The sequence below is a fragment of the Amorphotheca resinae genome (assembly GCF_003019875.1).
Source record: "Amorphotheca resinae ATCC 22711 unplaced genomic scaffold M430scaffold_10, whole genome shotgun sequence".
In the NCBI taxonomy this organism is placed as follows: Eukaryota; Fungi; Ascomycota; class Leotiomycetes; order Helotiales; family Amorphothecaceae; genus Amorphotheca; species Amorphotheca resinae.
In genome coordinates, this window is record NW_020194480.1 from 1 (window position 1) to 23,490 (window position 23,490).

The 23,490-nt window shown below is 48.6% G+C and overlaps 9 protein-coding genes across 9 annotated transcripts; 5 read left to right on the top strand and 4 right to left on the bottom strand.

Annotated features, from left to right (window-relative positions):
* Positions 1–125: 125 nt before the first annotated feature.
* On the top strand, positions 126–1,551 carry M430DRAFT_52512 (hypothetical protein; the record flags this gene model as incomplete). The annotated part of the gene is made up of 2 exons (XM_024868303.1): positions 126–176; positions 337–1,551. 2 exons carry the CDS (start codon positions 126–128, stop codon positions 1,549–1,551), a joined length of 1,266 nt encoding a protein of 421 aa, XP_024718159.1.
* Positions 1,552–2,673: 1,122 nt separating this feature from the next.
* On the bottom strand, positions 2,674–4,224 carry M430DRAFT_107101 (hypothetical protein; the record flags this gene model as incomplete). The annotated part of the gene is made up of 2 exons (XM_024861133.1): positions 2,674–3,818; positions 3,876–4,224. The coding sequence occupies 2 exons, from the start codon at positions 4,222–4,224 to the stop codon at positions 2,674–2,676; spliced, it is 1,494 nt and encodes a 497-aa protein (XP_024718160.1).
* Positions 4,225–4,785: 561 nt separating this feature from the next.
* M430DRAFT_107068 (hypothetical protein) lies at positions 4,786–6,492 on the top strand (the record flags this gene model as incomplete). The annotated part of the gene is made up of 5 exons (XM_024861130.1): positions 4,786–5,114; positions 5,182–5,376; positions 5,426–6,190; positions 6,258–6,340; positions 6,419–6,492. 5 exons carry the CDS (start codon positions 4,786–4,788, stop codon positions 6,490–6,492), a joined length of 1,446 nt encoding a protein of 481 aa, XP_024718161.1.
* Positions 6,493–7,821: 1,329 nt separating this feature from the next.
* Positions 7,822–9,711, bottom strand: M430DRAFT_144241 (hypothetical protein; the record flags this gene model as incomplete). The annotated part of the gene is made up of 3 exons (XM_024862876.1): positions 7,822–8,609; positions 8,691–9,440; positions 9,514–9,711. 3 exons carry the CDS (start codon positions 9,709–9,711, stop codon positions 7,920–7,922), a joined length of 1,638 nt encoding a protein of 545 aa, XP_024718162.1. The 3' UTR covers positions 7,822–7,919.
* A 1,856-nt stretch (positions 9,712–11,567) lies between these two features.
* On the top strand, positions 11,568–13,050 carry M430DRAFT_107605 (hypothetical protein; the record flags this gene model as incomplete). The annotated part of the gene is made up of 2 exons (XM_024861168.1): positions 11,568–11,750; positions 11,809–13,050. 2 exons carry the CDS (start codon positions 11,568–11,570, stop codon positions 13,048–13,050), a joined length of 1,425 nt encoding a protein of 474 aa, XP_024718163.1.
* Positions 13,051–13,256: 206 nt separating this feature from the next.
* Positions 13,257–14,926, bottom strand: M430DRAFT_29899 (hypothetical protein; the record flags this gene model as incomplete). The annotated part of the gene is made up of 4 exons (XM_024865911.1): positions 13,257–13,675; positions 13,729–14,248; positions 14,305–14,780; positions 14,836–14,926. The coding sequence occupies 4 exons, from the start codon at positions 14,924–14,926 to the stop codon at positions 13,257–13,259; spliced, it is 1,506 nt and encodes a 501-aa protein (XP_024718164.1).
* Positions 14,927–17,785: 2,859 nt separating this feature from the next.
* On the bottom strand, positions 17,786–18,525 carry M430DRAFT_125540 (hypothetical protein). The gene is made up of 3 exons (XM_024861955.1): positions 18,328–18,525; positions 18,128–18,260; positions 17,786–18,056 (listed from the first exon to the last, which is right to left on the bottom strand). Exons 1-3 carry the CDS (start codon positions 18,446–18,448, stop codon positions 17,873–17,875), a joined length of 438 nt encoding a protein of 145 aa, XP_024718165.1. The 5' UTR covers positions 18,449–18,525; the 3' UTR covers positions 17,786–17,872.
* Positions 18,526–19,364: 839 nt separating this feature from the next.
* Positions 19,365–20,681, top strand: M430DRAFT_44137 (hypothetical protein). Its single transcript, XM_024867673.1, has 5 exons — positions 19,365–19,735; positions 19,786–19,875; positions 19,941–20,161; positions 20,226–20,401; positions 20,458–20,681. Exons 1-5 carry the CDS (start codon positions 19,518–19,520, stop codon positions 20,614–20,616), a joined length of 864 nt encoding a protein of 287 aa, XP_024718166.1. The 5' UTR covers positions 19,365–19,517; the 3' UTR covers positions 20,617–20,681.
* Positions 20,682–21,317: 636 nt separating this feature from the next.
* On the top strand, positions 21,318–23,068 carry M430DRAFT_68462 (hypothetical protein). The gene is made up of 2 exons (XM_024869352.1): positions 21,318–21,438; positions 21,500–23,068. Exon 2 carries the CDS (start codon positions 21,541–21,543, stop codon positions 22,981–22,983), a length of 1,443 nt encoding a protein of 480 aa, XP_024718167.1. The 5' UTR covers positions 21,318–21,438; positions 21,500–21,540; the 3' UTR covers positions 22,984–23,068.
* The last annotated feature ends 422 nt before the right edge of the window (positions 23,069–23,490 follow it).

The window sequence follows — 23,490 nt, forward strand, 5'->3', positions numbered from 1 at the left end:
CCTAACCCTAACCCTAACCCTAACCCTAACCCTAACCCTAACCCTAACCCTAACCCTAACCCTAACCCTAACCCTAACCCTAACCCTAACCCTAACCCTAACCCTAACCCTAAGCGAGGAATGCGATGGTAGACCTGGAGATGCCTGGGAGGTGCAGTATATTTGGCTGGAACGAGGTAAATTGAGTCTAGATTTCCTATCTATCCTAGGACCTGAGGATTCCCGAAACGTATCTCTTGGCACAGGGTAGTCCCCGCAAGGAAGATGTGTAGACTCCTCTTTTATTTAGACCTACCTTTTAGGGAAGATCATATAGATGCTAAGAATATTTCAAAGAGTCTAGGACCCATGGCAGCCGCCATGCTCAACAGCACCTTTATTCAAGGGTTCGAGTTGGACGACTACCATTGCGTCGCGCCAATCCACACCAGCGCGGTAGTTCTCCCGTCACTCTTTGCTGCCGCCCAGCAGGAGGCACAAAAGTCACCGGAATTTCCACGTCCGGTTGATGGCGCTTCCTTCCTTCTCGCGGCCATCGTTGGATATGAAATCGGCCCACGCGTAGGCCTGGGGCTTAGGGGAGCTGAGATGCTCGCAATGGGGTGGCACTCGGGTGCTATATTTGGACCACCAGCCGCTGCCGCCGCGGTAAGCAAGTTGTTCGGACTCCCTGCCGCTATTATAGAGGATGCAGTTGGACTAGCTTGCACGCAAGCCTGCGGAATTTCATGCGCCAAGTACGAAAGTATGGTCAAGCGAATGCAGCACGGTTTTGCGGCCCGTGGGGGGTTATCAGCCGCATACATGGCGCGGGCGGGCTTTGTTGGAATCAAGCAAGTCCTCGAGCGCAAGGATGGATATCTGAGCACCTTCTCCCAGGGATCGAAGCGTACTCCACGTTATCTCCCGGACGCGATCTGCGACCAACTTGGTCAGCGGTGGGAAATTTGGAATATTCAGGTGAAGCCATATGCTTCCTGTGCCGGCACTCACAATACTATCGACTGTGTAAGGGCACTTCAAGAACAATACCCAGAACAACTCAAAGATCTGAGCAAGATCCGGCACATCACTGCAGAAATGGCAATCCAAGCCTTCAAACACGTTGGATGGAAGCCTGAACGCCCATTAAACGCAATCGGTGCACAAATGTGCAGTGCCTATGTTGCTGCTCTACAGCTTGTAGACGGCGAGGTTCTACCTTCCCAGTTCAGCTCCGAGAAGCTAGATCAGGATAAGGTTTGGGATTTGGTTGAGAAGATCGAATGTCGAGCGATACAAGAGTTCGATTTCAGCTATGCTCAGAGACTTACAATAGAGTTTGACGACAACTCTAAAATTGCAGTGACACTGAAAGCTCCGCGGGGAGTGGATCCGCCCTTGTCTAATGAAGATGTTTTGCAGAAATGGCGCACAACGACAAGAGGCGTTATTGATGCCGACCGCCAGCAAAAGATCGAGGATCTTATCCTGAATATTGAAAATGTCAACGATATTACGGTGGCGCTCAAACACCTGTTTGAGGCAGAGACAGTTAACGTTGTTACGTAACTGCATATAATTTAGCCCTCTTCTGGATGTCACGAATGAGGGGAAAATAGCATTTCTGGACCGACTTATTTTTTGTTTTGCTTTTTTCTCTTCCGTTTAACTTAGTTATTCTTTCGAATAGAACCACATTGATCTTGTATTTTGCCATTGTGATACTAGATATGTTCTGATAACTTTGTACAGAGCGACATGCACAGTGTAATTTTTCTTCCTTGCCAATAGAGCATCTCGCCTACCTAGTACTTACCTTGTGCGGTCGGACAGCAGCGCACTGAGGGAGAAGCTCTCTGGGCGGGATGATTTGATTCGAGAACTAGAGGAAGAAGAAGGGATTGGTATGATGCGCGCCAGTGCGCGCCAGTAGGAAGCGCACAAAGGTACAACCATTAGGCAAGGGAGAAATAACGCCCATAGCTGAGGGGGTAGAAATCAAATCCAAAGGTAAAGACATTGTTCTGGTGGTAGGAGAGGCCATCACGGCAAAAGCTAGTGCCATGGGAGCATTGCCTATCCAAGCCTATCGTACGTCTTCTACAGAACAATGCTACTATGACAAGACTCCTTTAGCTTTGGCCAAGAAGTCGTGGGCAAGTAGCTGCTTGACTATAGAATGCCATAGAGTTGATAAATCCACCTCTATATAAAGAAGAGAGCCCCTCTACCCGCCACTGCTTGATGTTATTATCTGAAAAAAGGAGCAGATATAGATGCTCAGCATTGCCAAGATAGGAATGATTCCGTTTTGAAAGTGGCATCCAAAGGATGATAGACTGCTTGGTTGAGAAGGGGACGGAATGAAAACGGTTCTCAACCTACCTACTGCTGCTTAAACCTTTTAGCACATATTTGAAAGAAGAAATGTTAATATGAAGATACATGACTATTGAGTATGTGCAGTCATTGGTACTTATCATATCTTCTGATTGCCGTGGATTGGATAACATTTAATTTAGTTCCTGAAGACGCAACGACTTCTACCCCGTGCCTGCAGTTGCCTTCTTCTGTGGCACTGGGTAAGACTAACAACCAGTAAATAAACCAGGAACTTTCTGTAAGATTCCCCAATCCCGGCACTAAATTACCACCTGGAAACTCTGCAGTTCTTGAAGAAGAAGCTGACGCTTACTTGGCTTGAGGCTTGGCGGGTTCAGGCCGCACCAAGAGATCCGTGAAGTCGCTAATCAACATCGCATCATCCTCTACCGCATCGATGATATGATTGATCTCAGTGTCCTGGAACATGAGGCGCATGTTTTGTCGAAACTTGTTTTGTACAGCGGGAATAGTATCCTGTCTCCCTGGGTGGCCCAAGGGGTGTTCGACAACGACCTCGTCCAACATGGAGCCATCCACCAGCTCGATGGTGAGACCGCTGGCAGCGCTCTTCTTTTTGGCGTAATGATAATCATGCGTAAACTGCTTATCCTCAGTCATGTCAATCTTTTGCCGCAGTGATTCCACGCGTGGATCCTGAGCCCATGGACTCGAGTTGCTGTAGTCGGCAGTCTCAATGATGGAGCCTTTCAATAGGACAACGGCAAGCATGTAACGCATGCAGTGATCTCGGTCGGCCGCGTTGGACAGTGGGCCTCTCTTGTCAATAATTCGGCATGCCGCTTCGTGCGTGCGCACTTTGATGCGAGCGATATCAGTAGTAGCATTGAGCCCCTTGGAGGATAGGACGGCACATAGCTGAACGGCGGCCTCGACGGCAGAGATGCCGTGACCCTCAGCCGGTATCAACTTGAAAAACACATTTTCCATAACCCAGCTCTTGAAAGGGCGTGGCAGCTGCAGAGCGGCGCCTCCAAAGCTGGTTCTTTGAAACCCCCAATCTGGGTCGGTGAGCGCGGTGGGGATGCCCGGTTGGCCGGCCCGCATGAGGAAGCAGAGATGAACCGCCCTCATGGTGGCATCCCCTGCCGCCCATCCTTTCCGAGGGCCTGCATTCGGTGCCTGCCGGAAAATCCGTAAAGGATGGCCGTCGATCCACGCGTGAGAAAGTGCGCGAACAGCTTCAGCTTCAGTCAAACCCATCAGCCATGCCACAACTGCTGTGGAGGCTATTTTCACTAAAATAGTGTGATCAAGTCCCACTTTATTGAATGCATTGGCTATCTGAAAGCAGCCTTGAATCTCATAGGCCTTGGTCATGGCAGTGAGGACCGTTTTCATGGTCATGGGTGGTCCACCATGGGTTGTGCCTGGAGAAGACTTGCGGGTCCGGCATTGCCAGTCGGAAACAGCCAAGATGGCACCCAGATTGTCTGTTGATATGTTAGTGGGGTGCATCAGAAAGTAAGAATGCGTACACAAGCACGAACCTGAAGGATGGCCCCATTCGGCGCCAGGAAAGGCATCGTTGTGGTCGAGATAGCGGGTCAATGACGACATATCAAAAGCACCCTTCACAGGGTCCAGCTGATAAGCTGTCCCCGGGAGTTTAAATCCATTGGGAACGGAGGTGCCTGGGACCACCGGGCCTACCATCGAGGTAAATTCTTGGTTAGTCTTCAGACATTCGACCACGCAGCCTATAGCATCGAGCAGAGCCACACGAGCCTGTTGCATTGCCCTTTCGCTTTGCACATTGTAATGGTACGCATAAGATGCGATTTCGGAGATCAGATCGTCGTAGGGGGAGTCGGAGGACCCGGTCTTGCCGGTTGCCATATCACTGTTCGGCATGTTGCTGGCCAATATGGAATTGAATGAATGTAGGCGAGGTAGGTGTGTTCGTGTGAAGAGATACTTTCTACTTAACCGTGCCTTAAATAAGTCGATCCTGTGGGCCCCCTGGCTTGCCCGGGCATCTCGACGGACCCGCTGAGATAGGTACTACGGAGTATTTACGAACGCTAACTACACCCACCGTGTTCGTAAATTGTCCATAGCGCCAAATAAGCTTCTGTGGCACTAATCTGGGCGTGGCTGGCTGAAAAGACCCTTGAATATAGACCCTTGTGTTCTGAGTGTCTCACTTGTGTTCAAAACTCTGGGCTCAGGCCGAATATATATTTTAAACGTTAGAAGGAACTTTGGGCCAAATTGAGTATTAATTCTCTATTCCCTGCTCCGCTTATAGTGATGACCGGAATGCAAGAAATGTAAATAGCTCTGAAAGAAGCAGTCTGGGACAGTGAAGAGAATATAAATTGACCCTGCGCCCACTCAATGGGGTCTTATCTTCTACATCTCGACATCGTTTATTGAATATACGAATATACTTCCAAGATGTCCACCACTCTCGCCTTGCCTAATATTTGGGCCCCTTTTCAATTCTTCGCCGGGTTGCTTTCATACTTCAAATCTAATTCTTTGAACTCGCTCCTGATAGCACAGTTTAAAGAAGAGGTAGAGGGTACTTTGACTATCACCGACAACCGGACTGGGTCCAAATACAATGTTCCTGTTATCCGGAACTCTATTCCAGCCTTGAGCCTGAGACAAATAAGTGCGGGTACGAAAGGGAAGAATGCCCGGCAGCAGTTTGAAGAAGGACTCCGCGTGTTGGATCCTGGATACCGAAATACTGCTGTTAAACTTTCCGATATTACTTTTATGTAAGCACCACCTGACTGTATCATCCTTTGATTACTAGGAGTTTAGTTTAAGTTGACAATGCTTCAGAGATGGCGAACGTGGTATTATTCTGTACCGAGGACGGCCGATTGAAAGCCTGATTTCCAAGAGTTATGAAGATATTGCCCACCTCCTCATCTGGGGAGATCTTCCCACCGACGAACAAAGAATGAAGTTAAGGAGAGACCTGGCAAAAGCCTGCGTGGCCCCTCCGTGTGTCCGGAAAATCATTGAGTCTTACCCGTAAGAGAGCTCTCCCCAGCGTTGCCCCATGGCTGACGATATTGTGTAGGCGTGATACCCCACCAGTCGTGATGTGCATGGCTGGATTAACAGCATTCATGGCTGAACAACCGAATCTGATCCCGTCATTTGTCGGCAAAAATCTTTACAACGGCAAATCCGAGATGGTCGATCAACAGATCATCCGGACCCTTGCTGTCAGTGCCGTAGTGGTCTCTCTTACTTTCTGCCACCAGAAGGGTCGGAAATTTCAGGAGGCCGACCCGGAAGCTTCCTTCATTGAGAACCTTCTGCGGATGGGTGGCTTTACTGATGCGCAGACGACCGATGTAGATCCCATAAAAGTCGAAATCCTCCAGCGACTCTGGGTCCTCTACGCGGACCATGAAATGACCAATTCGACGGCGGCATTCCTCCACGTCGCCTCATCTCTGGCTGACCCTGTGTCGGCCACCATTGCCTGCGTGGCTTCTGGCTATGGGCCCCTTCACGGCGGCGCCATTGACACGGCCTACCAAGCTATGCGGGACGTGGGGAGCCCTCGGAATGTCCCGAACCTTATTTCCCGGGTGAAGAACAAGGAGATGCGGCTCTTCGGCTATGGTCATCGCATCTATAAGACCGTGGACCCTCGCAGCCGCTTCATTCGTGAGATGCTTGCCGGTCTCACCAAGGGCGATCTCGCCGCCAACATGGATCCGGTCCTGGCTATTGCCATGGAGATCGACCGTATTGCTGGGGTCGACGAGTACTTCACGAGCCGTAACCTTCAAGCCAATGCAGACCTGTACGGCAGCTTTGTCTACACGGCCCTGTAAGTATTGAACACGCTATCAACCAACCATACGTAAAGATGCGAGGCTAATTCGGACCATTTTAAGGGGGGTCCCCGTTGAATTCATCACGCCGGTAACGATGCTGTCACGAATGCCCGGTATCATGGCACACTGGAAGGAGGCCATGGGTGGGTGATCCCCGTTCCCTAACTTCCCTTCTAAACCCCTTTGCGCGATCGTAGCTAACTCCCGTTTCTCATTGGCAGGGCGAACCCCTGAGATCTGGCGGCCTCAGCAGATCTACACTGGACCAAAACCTTGTGGCGAAGGATCTTCCTAAACTTGTCGCTGGATGGGTTCTTTCCTTATCTCCTTTGGTGCGAGAATTTCAACAGTTGCCAGGCGCATCTTTTGATCACGATCTGCCGGAAGTTCCTTCCGGGTATTTTTATGTTAACCATCGCTCAATGTCTTCTTAGCTACTGAGAACCACAATACTGGTATTCCTACATCCTCACTTGTCTTCGCACCGTGATAAAATTTGAAATTCTCGATACCCCACCGTGGACCCTTCAACGCGCGGCCAATTCCCAGGCCGTCGATGTTCCTCACTATGGGTACATTAGGCCGTCAACTCAGATCTGCACAGAGGATTCTCTTCCCATGACCAAAACCGGTCAAGAGATCTACATACATTCAATGATATTCAAGATATTCTCGATCCTGCCAATTGTATATAGTGCGTAAGGCAGGATCCAGCCGTATGCCTGCAATGCGTTCGTTCAGATTCCTGCCCAATCAATTTTTGATTGCAAGGTCCTGGATGACAATGGGATCTGTGGCACTAGGCTATTAGGCGCCGGTTGGTTCAGGTGTAATCAAGTGAAAGTGGCGTGAATATCGTTGGTACATAAGGGCTCCTAGTCTGCTATCTCAGGTATAGTAATTTCACGTAGTAAGGCCAAAGCGCGGATCTCTTAAAGATCGTCTAGTTTGACTAAGTTCGGGGGGAAAAGCGGATAAGGAGCGCTACTTGCGGCGGATAAAAGGTAGTGTGCAGACCCTTGTCCGTACTAACAATACTGTGGCTGGCGATAACATCGTGTCTGTGAAGTGACACTCAATGCGCTCTAAACGCTGGGCATGGGCCCAATATACCAACTCATACTTCCGAGTAGGGGGTTCATGTCCAGAGTCGTCAGGGTTGGCCTATGATCGTACTTGTTGATCTGTTGGATCAGAAAAGCTTCATTCGGTTGCAATCGACTGTCAATGGGAGATCTTCTCTTATTATTCTACGAGGTACATGTAATTCCGCTTCTTCGTCTTCAATCTCATTCGTGTCTAGACCAATGGCAATTTGGAGCTCACCGTGATTGCCAGGAGTCTGGCAGACTGCTCGATTTGACTATCCCCTCCCTTATACGGAGCTCTCCAAGTCTCTAAGCCAATGGCATTTCAATGGTATGCTCAGAGTGATTTGGGGGTTAAACAATATAAGCCACGTACAGTGTTGATTACAACGCATTATTGGATGTACATAATCTAAATTTAGAGTCTAAGGACTAAAGGCCTTAGATCTTCTTATAGCCTATATATTATGAAGTTCATGGTATGCTATAAACAGGACAAGGGCCGCTGCTGCCCTGCTTCATCAAAATCCGAAGGTTGTATAATGATGGTATCCGTAAAAGGCATTTGCAGACTAAACGATAGAGTCATGCCGACTTGAGAAGTGGTAAAGCTTTGGTGAAGATTGGAAATTGCCTATTCTGCCTTGGGGGTAGAGTTCAGGGTGTGATCCGACTCGAGAGGGCGGTCCATGCTCCGATGTGGAATGAATACTGTGGCAATGATTCCGAGACCTCCGATTCCTGTGAGAACTTCAAAAACACCCTGTAGACCCTGCGCATAGGCTTTGAGGATCAAGTCTTTCTGCGCGGACGCCGGGAGCGTTTTCAAGGTAGAAATGTAGCCTTCTGCGTTCGCGGCCAGTTCCGTAGGCAATCCATAATTTTGGAGGGCTTTGGACATCATATTCTGGAACACAGTGCTTCCGACCACGACACCAATGGCAAATCCAACGGTACGCATGAAGGTGTAGAGGGATGCGGCATAGGCTACATCCTTCGGAGGCGAGACCGCCTGTGCGGCAAACAGGAGAGAGTTGAACAAGACGCCGTGACCGAGTCCAAGCACGAGCATAATGCCGACCCATTCTCCGGTAGATGTGTTCACATAGAACAGGATAAGTAGACCAGTGGCTGTTACAGTTATGGCCCAGCCAATCCAGAGAGCCCACCGATATGTTCCCAGCTTGGAGATCAGAATAGCCACAATGACGCTCGATGGCATCATCATCGCAGAAACGGGCAAAATGCCAACTCCGGTTATCGTAGGAGACAGCGCTTGTACCGCTTGCAGGTAGACGGATATATAATAAAGAGCACCGAAGAGCTGGTGTAAGAGGTAAGCGCGTGACATAGAGTCGGCCCTATGAGGCAATGGAATCCTTAGAGCAAGGAGAGGTGGGCTTACCAGAATACCTTGAACGACCGAGCCAATATAGACGGCAATTGACGACGGATTACGAAGAATGGACAGACGCAAAAATGGAGAGCTTGCTCCATAACGCTCGTACACGATAGTTCCAACCAGACCGGCTATCCCGAGACACAGCGGAAGTAATGTCTGGAAGCTGCTCCAGGAATATTGGACTCCGCCCCAGGAAATGCCTATCAAAAAGCTCAGAACGCTGGCAATGAATAGAGCAGCGCCTATCCAATCCACGTGTGGGATATCGTCTCCTTTCCTCTTTAGATTCAAATAGAAGAAGAGCATGGGGTAAGCAGCCGCACAGAAGGGGAAATTGATATAGAACACCCAGCGCCAGCCTCCGTGCCCCTCTGCATACTGAGCAAAAATGCCGCCAACCACGGGTCCAAGAATGGTTCCGAAGGCCACGGACAGTTGTATTAGACTGGCGTACTTGGGACGTTGTCTTAAAGGGAAAATATCCGTCATCACGATCATGGAGAGCGGGATAATGCCACCGCCTCCAATGCCCTGCAATGCTCGACCGGCTAGCAAAGTGGCAATATTTTGGGCAACTGCGCCAATGATCGAGCCAAGGGTGAAGAATGACAGCGCAAGAAGCAAGATGCTACGCCGGCCATAGATGTCGGAAAGAGAAGACATGAAAGGCTGGAAGGCAGCACATGGGAGCAGGTAGGCGGTGCCTACCCAGAAAGTGCTGGTCGCATCACCGTGAAGGCTTTCGGCTATCGTCTGGGAAAATTGAGGTTAGAAGAGAAATGCAGATAACACGGGAAACACAGGGAGTGCATCGTGAAAGACTTACAGGCAGAACCGGCAGAAAAATACTCGAGTCCAGAGAGGCCATCACAACGACTATAGCCAAGGAGAGAATAATCAGATACTCCTGCCGTCCAGCCTTCCATTCTGTCGTTAGAGGAGCATCTACAACAGGCTGACTTGGATTCGTGACAAGCTCCGCCCACGGTTTGCCTTGGACATCGGCTTGCTCAACGCTGGCCATGTTGCAAGATTTGGTTGGGTCTTCCAGGAGAGAGAAACGACTCCGTAAGACTCAGGTCATTTGAAAACATCCAACCTGTTCAGTGTTTTCAAGATACTGTAGCAAACTATCTGACGTGGTTTTCATGTCGGCAGTTCGAACCCCCCGATCACCGACGCTGCTGTTCGGTGGGCAGTCAGGGGATTCTGGCTAACCTCGTACGGAGGCACAGCACACGTACGGTGTAGAGTATACCGTACGTACCAGGGCTCCTAGTCTAGAATTAAGGCATCGCCAGGGTGCCTCCATGGTTTTCCTGTGACATCGTCTGTGTTGATGTGGCCTTGCCAGGACCCTCGCGAACCTACTTATCAGGTGTGCCTACGTGGTAGCGCGGATCTTCGCGGATCTTCGCGGATCTTTCAAAGATCCCCCAGCTCGACCAAGCTTTGGCAAGCTTTGGGAGAAAGGCGGGTACGGGGCGTTCGTTGGTGCGGCTGAAAAGTGCCCCCTGGTCTGGGCTTACCCCGTCGAGACGAATCAAATCATCTAGACAACCCTCATGGACCACGTCCAAAAGAGCTGAGGATCCTCGTGGAGACAAAAGAGGGCCGAGCAAGAAAACGCAGGAATCCCTTTCAGAGTCTTAGACATTGTTGACGATCCTCGGGCGTCTGGATCCAGCCAGGTGGTGTTCGGGAGTGTCCGGAGTTATGGAACCGAAGTAGATGGAGAGATCGGCGGCGCTTTTCAGGGAATTTCCCGACGCAGCTAGGGCTAATCTTCTTTCCAGCGCCGTCTGTTTAAGCTTTTACTCGCCCCACCCCTCCCATTATCTCCCGCATACCTTACCCCAATAGGTAATGGTTTAAAACCCTCGCTAAGGTCCGTTACACTAAGCCTAAGGTGGCTTAACAAGGGCCATTAGCCACTCCACTTAAAAATAAGCTCCAAAATCCGGTGGGTCGGCCCACGCCGTGTAACAATTTACGTCGTGTAACAATCAGAAAAGCGTCCCAATATAATTATCCACCTGTATACAGGGTCGGATCTAATTGAGGGTATCAGGGATCGCCCTCTGTCTCGTAAATAGTGCATCCAATCCGGTGTAGCTGAAAGGCTGTGACGAGTTGTTCACGAGTGAAAGGTCTTACGATAGGAGATGTAGCGATACAACCTGGGGTCCCCAAGCGCCTACCACTTACCCTTGGACGATCTTTCTGCAGAATGCCGCTTTCAAGCAATCCTTAATGGCCCTTGTATTCAATACAAACTCAAATACATGCCAGCCAGCTACTGTAGCGTGTATGATCCTGGCCCTTTGCCTAATCTGGATATAGTAGAAACGAGGGATATTCGCGAGGCTAGGCCCCACCCTGTTCGTCTTATCTCTGCATGGAATTTGAGGCTGCATCCAACTACCGTATTATTTCCAAATGCCTGAGGGTTGGCAGGCGCATCTTCCTGTACAAGAGCGGTGTACTCTACTGCTGCAGGGACCCGGTTGTTTAACCCCGGAGAGGTTGTTTGGGGGGGGTTAGATTAACTGCCGTTCCCAGAATCCCAGCACGAGGATGGATCAGCACAGTAGACTGAGACTTTGTGGGTAACCCGGAAAACTTGCCGACAGGACTTTGGTAGGGCCACGGCGTACGACTATGCACCCCTTCAGAAATATCCCGTATCATGCAAGATGACACTCGGCGGATCGTGATTTATACTATCAACAATCGAATGGCTAAAGCGCAAACTACGTTCCTAGAATACACGTGCTATCTGCCTTGCGTGAGAGCGCTAGAGAGTCACAGAATCCATTCATCCTTCAGCCGTTTTCCCCCTCGGCACACCGAAAAAGCCAATCTCAAGAATCGATCAGCATGGCAGTAACAGAGTCTGAGCATCAGCAATACTGCTGCAATGCCGTCAATCCAATCACCCGGAAAAGCATCGTCTTCACTGGACTCGTTGTAAACGCCCCTTTGGATGAGGAGTTTCTGAGAATCAAGACGAGGGAGTTGGTTACCGCCTGGCCAGTCTTAGGTGGTCGCCTAATACGAACAGTGAGCTAGATGTCTCCCCAGCTTCTGTGTATATCTACTGCTAACGCCTTGGGCGCAGACAAGTCCATGGTCATTATCATTGGGCTTGACAGCCGATGTTGAGAGCAGAAAGATCGACAAAGACTTAGCAACATATCTCCCTCTTGACTATGAGCGAGGTGAAGAAAACGCGCCAAAAATCCTCGAGTCGGCAAAGATAGAGCAGATCGACGAGAAATTCCTGTTTGATATAGCGCCAACGGTCGATAATGTCTTTGTTTTTCGGATCACTATCTTGGAAGATGCGACATTACTGAGTTTTGGCTTCAGCCATCATCTGGCCGATGCTACCGCTTCGTTAAATGTGATGAAGGCATTCTGCGCCCTGTTATCCGACAAGCCCATTCCGGAGCTGGTGCTGCCCCCAGATTCTAGGGGGGTCAAGCTATCTGAGACGGTTGTGGACAAAGCAGAGGACTTGAGGAGCGTCCCCAGTATCAGATATACAGAACACAAAGAGAACTTTGATTATGGCTTTCTGAAGATAGTTTGCGCTTTGTGGCGGATGTTGCGTATAAGATTCTCCCGATGGATCGGGTGGAGAGAGCGCTTGGAAGCAAGACTGGTGTATCTGCCGGGTCCGTGGGTGGACCAGATACGCGCAAAAGTGCTGAACACGATAAAAACACAGCAGAGTTCAAGTGAAGACGGCAGCCATGAGCCTACACGGAACGACATAATCAATGCTTGGTTCCTCAAAACTGTATACGCAACTGCTCCCGCGAGTGATGATCGGATGGATTTTTATGGGCCGATGAACTACCGACAGTTGATAGTACCTCCTCCTAAGGGGACCTACTACATTCACAACAGTTTCGGCTTTATGCGATGCAAATTCTCCATCAACCAGCTCCGGACAGACTCTATCACTAAAATCGCGCAAAATCTTCGTCTAACCACATTACGATACAAACAGGCGTCTTCAATAAGAGAATATCTTCGTTACTGTGAAGATAACTCGCACCGAAGGCTTTTCCCCAGCATCCGGAGCGGCAGCGGCTTGTCTATGACCATGATTACCTCATGGACAACTTGTGATTATTTTGGGCTAGATTTCTCTAGGGCGGCCGTCGGTAAAAGCCAAGCCAGAGTCACATTTGTGAATCCAATGGTTCGTAACCTTCGGGATGGTATGTGGCCAGTTGCTGTTGTTGTAAAATCTGGTGATGGTGGCTACTGGCTCCGTGGACTGAACACCCCAACGGGGTGGGAGCATTTCTACGGCTCTACGGAGTCGAAAACTTTATTTCCTGCTGTATAAAATATGTGTTAATGAAGAGTCCATGCATCTATAAACAGTATCGGCATTGGTCTTGTGACATCATGTGTAATTATATCTAAACTCCTCTTGACATATATCTGTGCACTGTGAGAATCTAGTTCTTGATTTGGGCTCATGATACCAGGTTTCAATTGCAATTAAACTAGGAGGCACCGATGGTCTAACCCCCCTGATATTCTTATTCCTCATGCTGGCGTCAATGAGACCTTAGTTCCATTTTTGCTGGCACACGTCACCGTTAACAGCTCTTGCCACGGTTCGGAGTCTCTGCTTTCAATGTTTGAAAAGTGCTGCAACATCCTGACTGTAGTATACCTAGCCTCAGTCAGAGCGAATTGTTGCCCAATACAGATCCTTGGGCCTCCACTAAAGGGCAGGTATCCCCAGCCCGGTCTGACACTGTTCCATCGCTCCGGCTTGAACTCATCAACATCGGGGCCGTAGATGTCCGGACGACGGTGCATGCTGTATACATCAAATGTGATGTTCTGTCCCTTTTTGACAAAAACGGGCGAATTCCCATCCGGACCACCGCCTAAGGGAAGACATGTATCTCTCACGGCCGTACGAACGTTGCGTGGGATAACAGGATACAATCGCAGAGCTATTAATTCTATATTAGCCAAATTGAGAAAGCAAGGCGTGGTGTTTTCATACTTTCGTTAAGAACCCATGTGAGATATTTAAGGTCCCTCAGCTGTTCGAAGGATGGCGGCCGACCGTCAAGTGTTGAGATTTCAGCGCGAAGTTTTTTCAAAACATCTGGACGTCTAGCGAGGATAAAAAACTCCATACTAAGGAGACTGGCTGTTGTATCTCGGCCAGCAAGTAAGATGTTGAGAAGTTGATCCGTGAGTTCAGTCTTATCTGTCGTCTGCTGGGCGAGCTGATCCAAAAAGACGTAACTTTCCTCCGGTGCTTGTTTTCTCTCTCTTTTTTCTTGATAATCCAGGCCTCTTTGCACAAATTGACCGACGAAGCTGCGAGCTTCTCGAACCGCATTGTCAAATTTAGCATTAGGAAACATCCAGCTGAATGATCCCAGCCTGACTCGATGGACGATTCCATCTTGCGCATCACTGAAATTCTCGGCAAAATTGCTCGAGGATACAGACAAGCCAGTACCCAGAGAGTTCACTGATTCACCAAAGAGAAATTCCGTTGCCGTGTCAAGTGTCTAGAGTGACAGTCAGATGAGAAACCTCGGAGCATTAGATTCAACGGAATTAATACCAGGCAGAAGAAGAGCTCTTGTAAATCAACTGTGGATCCATCCTGTGGAATGCGGCTGATCAAGTCATGAAGATGTCTCTCATATATATCGACTTCAGAGATCCGAGTGCGAGTGAAACTGGGTCTCAGGAGGGCGCGTGAGTGCTCCCACTCTTTTCCATCGGCAGCAAAAATCCCGCTCCCAAGGAGGGGACCGAAAGCGTGTTTTCTCCGCTTCCCCATCTCAAAATCATTGAAATTCAAAGCCAGAATTTTCTGCACATTCTTGGGTTCTATCGTGTGGATACCACGTTTGAGCAGCACGTTGGACTGAAAAGTGTTTCCATTCTGCTGGAATCGACCGTACGACAGCGGCAAGATCCGATTCTCACGGGCTGCTGTCAGAATCTTTTGGAACTTGTCTAGTCCAAGAATAGGATCTTTGTTTGGCTCTGTTGGTGGTGGCAAGCAGCCATGCTCACGCGCGAATTTCCGCTCTATATGGCACTGTCAGATGTCTGCTCATAAGACATAGCTGGGCCTGAGGAATACCTTGCCATTTGCGGTCAGCCTTTTTGGCTAGCACGAGAAGCACCACTACAAAGATGAAAAGCGGAACCGGAGAAGTAAGTAATTGAAGCATTGTTGTATTAACTACGAGGTAAGATGAACTCTTCCACTCATGGGCGGAAAGAAACAAAGCCATGTAGATTTGTTCGTCTTTATATAGAGGTACAGTACATGAAAATGGAATATCAGCTAGTATGGGGTCCCCTACTAGGCTGTCTCCTAATCCTAAACAATACGCATGTTCTCTGCTGTACTCCGTAATGTAGCCTAGTAGGGGGGTGGTGTTGGCGGATATATCCCACCCATACTTATGGGCACCTCGGTACCGCTGAAGGGAAGGATTAACAAGACGGCTGAAGGCTAGTGTTCAGTTTACCCCCACACACCACGGAGTTTCCACCACGCCGGATTACGAATTTACTCCGTATAAAAACATCTCCTTTGGCTAAATCAATTTTATACACAGGGCGTCCTTGCGTCACGGTACGTGTTAGCGAGTGCGCATACACGCGCATAGCTGAGCCTTAACCAACAGCCCGACGATGTTCCCGGATTGCGTAACAATACCTGAGGCAATAGAATATTTTACCAAAGGACCCAGCCAATGTACGGACTTTGGAAGTTTAGCAAGCTCCTGACCGCTAATCATAATCTGATCAGGCTGATTGTCACCTTCAACCATGGAGTCGAAATTATAAGAATAGCGATGCATGCTATGGGCTCCACAGCTATATTCCAGTTCTTCCAAAGCAAGCTCTGGTCTTGCATCCCTTGGTCAAGTCATGATAAAGCCTGGGAAAATAGATGAGGAAGTTGAGAAGAAGCAAGTCCAATCGGCATTCATGACTTCTAAGTGTTGTGCGAGAGGGGTACCGCAGATCAAGGGGTATAGGAGGTAAAGCTAGGTGAGTATAATAGCAACGAAAGGACCACTGTAACACCTTACTGGTACGGTTGCTGCTGTCGTGTAAGTACTTGCATGCGGGCTTAAACTTCTAAAATACTTCGATCCAAATAGCAAGGGACACCCAGTGGAATTCGACCAAATTTTTGCAACACGAGTGAAGACTCGGATATCTATCTCATGCGAAGCAGGGACATGTAGCAAGCTCAGAGCTCGACCAGTTGGTCCAAGCACGGCCCTTACGGTTTCATCTCCTCCCGCTACAGCGCTTTCGCCCAGCTACGAACCACTAATGTTTTCCTTGGCCACGTCGGCGATCCTAACACATGTTACTTTGATTCTTGACAGCCAACTTCAGATCGAGACTTACCTCACCGAGATTCCTTAAAGATCGCCCGCCCGCAAGGTGACCGGATAAGGTTTGATCCTGCCCTCTGTAAGTAAATTAACGTTCAATTTCCAGAACATCGCTGCGTGATCAAAGGTCCCTCATTGAGGGATGTCCATCCCAAACCTGTCGGAGGCTTCTCCAAACGTGGTCTAGGCCAACATGCTTGAAGTGGTATTAGCTGTGCGAAGGTCTTTCGGCAGTGCAACGATACATATCTTGTAGCTGCCCTCGATGGAAATCGTGTCCCGAAAATGGTGGAGAAAACCCAAGGATTCTCGAATCTTTTCTCCAAACTCGGAGCCGTGACAATCGAAGATAGCATCAGCGGCGCGTGACTTGACGAGATCGAAGTTCTTCGGACCTGCTATAGTAACGAGTGTCAGGCCTGAACTATAGAATCGTCATCTGATATATCCAAGAAATGGAGAGACGGACAGCGTTGTATGTTGGATGGCAAGAGTGCCGGTTGCAGTGCTTCCCCGTAAATCATGCCGGGAATGGCGTCTTAGCTGGATGGATTGGAAGTGGGAGCTTCATAATCATGTACAATGCTTGTACAATTGTAGTCAGGCCAAGTCCCAACGTAACTGCATCTTCGAAGCTTGTACCCTCAAGAATCTTCTCATTCGCCTTATACAGAACACCGAATCATCTATCAATAGCAAAATCCGTTTGACTTATTCTACGTGTCTTCCCAAAGTATTTCCTCCGATCCAACTTCAAATTTGCGACATCAGAGGAAAGATCATTCAATGACTCAACTTCAAATGCCTCCCTTAAAAGTCCACTAGTATGGGGGTTAACTCTTAGACTCCATCTCTATTTGGCTAAATAGCTCCGTAGGTAAGTCTGAAGAGTGGTCTTGTATACTTGAACTCCTGGGTATATCGTCCTTTGTTATTACCCATTCTCGCAGGTACGTATATTTTATCAGACCATGTAGTCTCGAGGTAAAGAAAAAAGACGAATGAATAAGAGAGTATACTGAGATTTATGTCATAAATTAGCCAGGTTCTTACAGATCACCCATAATGATGATGCTATGTGGTCTGGCAGCATGAATCCTCCTTCTGGTTTCTGATCGATACGATCACGGGCTTTGCGCCAGAGGTCTTGAAGAATGTGTCCGTCGTTCTCGGGGTCTGGGGGTAGAAAAGTGGGTTTTTTGATGCGCCATCTATTTGGATCTCTGGATCATGTCATGAACTTGCTTGTACTTGAATGGGAACATGTGAATGAATTAAGATGGAAGATCTTGATCTGGAATGGACGTTTGCTGCAATGCTGGAGAGACCCAAAAATACTGCGTACATCTGAACATTCCTCTCACAAATAAGGCAGCGTTGCGAGTGAAGCAATGACTTCAGCAGTTTAATCTGCAGAAAGGTCAACAGGGGCATTGAATGTTAGGGTATTTGGGGGAGAAAGGATGTCGAACATTTGAATATAGCATGCTTCCACGAGCAGGTGATAGAACTTGGTCAAGGAATATCCATAAGAGGTTGAAGTTGATGTTGTGTAAAATCTATGGAAGCATGGATGATATAAACATCGACAGGGGGGAAAATACCTAAGGGCTTGATATTAGAGAGAGAACTGTTATGGTTGAACGCCGTCACCAAAGAGTTGAGTATAGTGGCGGGGATATGATTGAGCAACATTTGAAACCAACGATGACTGAATGAAGCCAACTTAAGACACAGCTACATATGTGCTCGAACCGTTCATTCTATTTTCAATTCCTCCCCGAGACTTTTGGTCTTATATTGCACACAACCATCGATAGGCTTTTCCCAACTCTGGCGTTGCGACGCGAAAGACTCCCATTCTGGCACCGGAATCTTGGGGAAAATGCCTAATTTCAATATGACCTTCCCTGGATAAAGCGAGGTGACTGATTTGATTGGGCTACGGCGAGAATTAGACTGATATATGGAAAGTCGAAGAAAGGGGGTAGCCTAGCCATAGGGTCTACTTACTTTCCACAGGTGAAGCAAAAGTATCGGCTAAGTGGCGTTCCGCTGAGAGTTTGCGTGTCTATATACTCTTTTAAATTGTGCTCACCACTCAGGACCACCTTATCACTCTCGATCAACAGGTTTGTGGCCGCAGCTAGACACGGAAGACTGATGTAAGCAGAACGATCCCCCATAAATACTAGCAGGTGGTTACTTCTTACCTGTGCCAGCCGTCTTCCTGCAGTTGGTGCAATGGCAGACATGGCCTCGTCTTTGACCTCCAAAAAGGTTATCGTCTTTGACTTCAACCCTAACTGCGCCACAGAGACAGGTTCCTTCCATGGTAGGCTTGTAGGAGATCAAACAAAGATACCTTGTGAGGTGTGGACTTGCTTGAACAAATGTGTAGGACCGAGGTAACAAGAGCGGGAGGATCATTCCGTGAAGCAAATGCAACGGTCATAGGATACGCGACTAATATATGACGTAAGGCTTAGGGTCGTAAGGAGTAGAGTCTGTACGGTAATAGGCTAATAGCCTATTCCCGGACTGCTAGGGCAAAGTTCCTTTTGAGCGAGTAACCGACTTCTCTTTAGGGCCGCTAAAGGGGCGAGATCAACAAGTCTTCGACTGGATAGCGAATTAAATCGTGCTGATCCACTATTTAAGCCGTTCGTGCGGTACTATACTGTCTCTTGCTTCCGTGGGGACGCGGAGACGCGGAGACGCGGAGACAGCGGAGTATGCGGGGTCACCTAAACCCCTTCCGGAGAGCTAGTGACACATCAGGCCCCGCCCCGCCCCGCCGCCCCCTCTCTTGTGGTAGGGAGATGCCAGCCATATTCTTAGGCGGTGTGCCGCTGTCTACAACTCAGGGGAACTCTATGTGGCCTTGTATCTGCTGTGTTAACTCTTCAGTACTGTTTTGAGCTCTTATCAAGTGGAAAATCAACATGGTACAAGTCTTTCTATACCTACTTTACTAGCTTAGACAAATAATGGAAACAAAGATTGTGAAGGACGATAAACCGAATTGGTGTCTCTCGGTGGCAGAAACTCTAAAAGGGTATAGTTAGAGAACTGGGATGAGGTGGATCCATGGGGGAGGGAGCCGATGCCCTTCCCCATAACTGCCCAGACATTTGGGCCTTTGGCTTCGTGTAGATCTACAGAATATGGACTTCGATGATCAGGTATCTTGCCGTAAGTGCAACACATATAGCAATTGGTTGAGCTCCAGTTTTGATCTGCTCTTTTCAGATTCCACAATAATCATATAAATATGGGTCCTCTCCCGGGCCTTGACCTGACCTTTTGCTATATTTTTCTGAGCATATGCTGCGGAAGCTCATAAATTGGCAAGCAACACATCCTTCTTCGGCCTAACAAGTGAAATTGAAAGATAGAGGCCATGCAAGCAAACGACCAAAACTCCACTGGCGACGGGAACAATATGCACAACACCTCAGCAATCGCCGATGAATATTCCAAGCATTCTGATGCCCTCCATCATGTTCGAACCGCAGGGAGCATTGTGATGTCTCCTGAGCTTTTTGAGAAGCTATATCTTTCACCTCAAAACGCTGTCAAGGGGGATCTGCGCAAAACCCTTAGTAATCCCACTCCAATGCAAGTTTCTTGAAAGCCCTTCTTCCAGCAGTTATAGTAACTGTAGCTAGGGCACTTATTGGCTTTGCCATGAGTCTGACACCTCTGTCGTGTGATCTCATGGGATGGCGAGGCGCTGGGGGAAATGGAGCGGCTTCCACGTGAGTTTACATTATTGGGTTCCTCTCCAGTTTCCACTGGACACTCGATTTGCTAACTTCCACAGGGGCGTATTCCTCTTCTTCGGTGGCTTGATCATGATAATTGGCGGAATCCTGGAGTTCGTCCTAGGCAACACCTTTCCATTCGTCGTCTTCTGCAGTTTTGGTGGCTTCTGGCTCACGTTTGGGGTGACGTTGATACCGTTCTACAATGCTTATGGCGCATACTCTACAACAGGCACCGCGGCAGATGGTTTAAACACACAGGGATTCAATGCCAGCGTTGGTGAGTCCTACGAAGGGGACACTGTCAGATCTTCTGCAGGTTAATCTGTGCTTACATTATCTAGGTTTCTATCTTCTCTTTTTTACTCTGCTCTGCTTCATCTTCATGGTGTGTTCACTTCGCACGAGTGTGGCATTTGTTTCGGTGTTTTTCACCGCTACCGTAGCACTTGCGTGTCTTGTTGGAGTCTACTTCCATGCCGCGAAGGGGAGTCCAGAGACTGCAAAGACTCTCACAGTGGTAAGCTCTCACAAGCCAGCCATCTAAAAATGCAATTTTCTAACAGGGCAGGATAGACTGCAGGAGCATTTGCCTTTGTCGCCGGGTTGTCAGGGTGGTATATCATCGCTGCACAATTACTGGCTGCGGTAGACTTCCCTATTCAGCTTCCTGTCGGGGACTTGAGCACCATCATCAAAGGCGCAAGCGAGTACACCAATAAGAACGAGGATTAATGAGAGGGTGGCGCTTGGCGTGGGTTATAGGGGATCGATCAATGAGATGGCAGTGTTTGACGTGGATTGTAGATAATCCAATGTACCGCAAGCCTCAACCTTCGAACTTTGAACTTCAAGCTTCAAGCTTATTGTTGCGACGCTCTCCAGATAATAGAAAAAATAACTCATGCAGCATCATATATGTATTGCGAAAAACCGAGAGGTCGAGCTGAGAATTACAAAACATTCTTGTCTGGTATCACCACATCACTATGGCTCGAAGAGACAAACACCTGTGAAGTGAGACAATTCTAATACCATGATACAATCAGGTGTCGAGGTGTCAACATTGGCAAAACATCCATTCTCTCAGGAGAGGATGAAGGCATGGTTTTGCGATATTACGGAAATGAATGAGGGTAATGGGGGAAAGCCGGAATTAGAGGCCAATGCTTTTGATCTGCAGCAGAATTGCCAATTGCCGATACTTCGTACAGCAATGGTCTGTTATAAGCGTTTCGGTAGTCTGATTCACGTCCGAGTCACGTCGCTGGTTACTTGGACTTTTGCAATGAACCTCCGGCTTTATGGACGGTAATATGTGCGGGGTAGCGGGGTAGCTCAACCCGGCTTCTTACAATCCCACTCCAATCCCTGGAGCTGCAGAATTGACTATAATCCTGCGGAGAACGTGGAGACCCCACACAAATCATCGTGAGGACAAACATAAATAATGGTCAGCGACTTCGGCAAATTTCCAATTGTTGCTCTCCTCTGCAACCCAACATCTGGTCCAACTCTCCCCAATCTGCAAGATCCTGTCAGATTCACATAAGCAATGTGAGCTTCTTCAACATCTGGTGCCCCTGTTCAATCTCAATTGAGCTGACTGAGAGTATAGCGATCCACGGAGTTCGAAAGTTAAGACACGATACAGTGACCATGGCTACCCATTATGACCTCATTGTCGTGGGATCCGGCTTTGCTGGAAGTATGACCACGCTCAACTTCTTAGAACAATGCAAGAAGGACAACAAGCCTGGACGCGTTGCCCTTATTGAGGTGGGCAAGAAAGGCGAGCGTTGTGGTGCATCGCGATGGACCGGTGCATTCCTGCGCATGGGCCGAAACAACGAGTTTGACATGGACTGGATCAAAGAGATGGAGCTCGTTAGCAAGGGACTTGCGGATCTTGAGTACTGCCGCAAGCTGGGTGAGCTTGTACCGGGACTGGCAAAGTACCTTCTGGACCATGGAGTTACTCTAACCTATCATCATGAGAAGAACGTTCTCCTGGAGTTCGACACAAACCAACACTTCGTCTTCCCGGATGGAGGTGGAAATGCTATCATCAATAATCTCTTCAAACATATCGAGACATACGATAATGTTGATATCTTCTGGGAGACTGAAGCAATCAAGCTTCTCCAGTCACAAAGGGGAGAGATCACTGGCATCAGGGCCCGCAAGTCAGATGGACGCTTATACGATATCCACGGAGACCATGTCATGCTTGCTAGCGGTGGCTTTGAGGGAAACCAGGAGATGCTTACGAAGTACGTGGGCAATAGAACAGTGGATCTCCCACTCATTGCACCTGGACTCAAATACAACCGCGGTGCTGGCATCAACATGGCCCTGGAAGTTGGCGCAGGGACAGCTGGCTCTTTTGATGGACTGCACTGCGAGCTGGTAGATACACGGGCAACCAAACCTGACGCCGTCGTTTGGGGCCATAACTATGGCATTGTTGTCAATAAGGATTGCAAGCGGTTTTGGGACGAAGGCAGCCGACATTTGTTCGCAACATTTGAGATGATTGCTCTGGAAGTCTGGAAGAACCAAAATTCCGAGGCCTATTTTATCACAGACTCTACAATCATGGACCGATTCCGACCTGGCTGGGTATACGAGTCCTCAGATAAGCCACCTGAACAAGCAGACTCAATCCCTGAATTAGCACGAAAGCTCGGCATTGACCCTGCCAAGCTCGACAAGACGGTGAAGGAGTTCAACGCAGCATGCAACGACAAGCCTTTTGATCTGATGTCGCTCGATGGGAAATCCACGACTGGCCTTACCCCCAACAAGACTAACTGGGCCAACCCAATCACAAAAGGCCCCTTCTATGGTGTTCCGGTGACATCGCATCTGACTTTTACCTATGGTGGGCTAAAGGTAAATACCGATTCTCAGGTCCTCAGCACTAATGGCATCCCTATTCCCGGGCTCTACGCATCGGGTGAGATGACTGGCTTATACTATCATGAATATCCACCAGCTACATCGTGTTTGAGGTCTATGGCTTTTGGGAGAGAGGCCGGAATTGCGATTGCTAAAGGTTTGGGCCCACGCCCCTTGGCGCCGAATGGTAGTAAGCTTTAGAGGAGGGATGTCAGCATCAGGCGTATTTGCTTCCGGCATATATTTTGTCCGCGTCCCATATATTTATATTCAATGGCACTTATTCATGTATCCTGATGGCGCACATACTAATTGACTTGCTGTGGTGACATGTGATTATATTTGAAAGTAACTGTTGGGGTCTAGGATCTGCCTTGCTCATCAAGTACCTTACGTACCTTAGGAAGGTAGTAGCACTTTGAATAGCTTCATTTTGCAGACTTACGTACGACGATCAACGAATCCCTTACTGTAGCCCGTGACTTTGAAAAGCGGTTTAGAAACATCATGTGATTGTGGGGGATAGAAGCAATATCCCGCCCGTCCTAGTGGCCACGGCCTCCCGAGCTCTACAACATAGCTAATTACCTATCTAGGAAACGAGCCGAAATCATCCCATACGGACGCGGGCTTTGTTTCGGCTATATGGCATCTGACGGGCTAGTGAAAACGCTCCGCTAACGCAAGACGCGGGTATATGCAAGACAT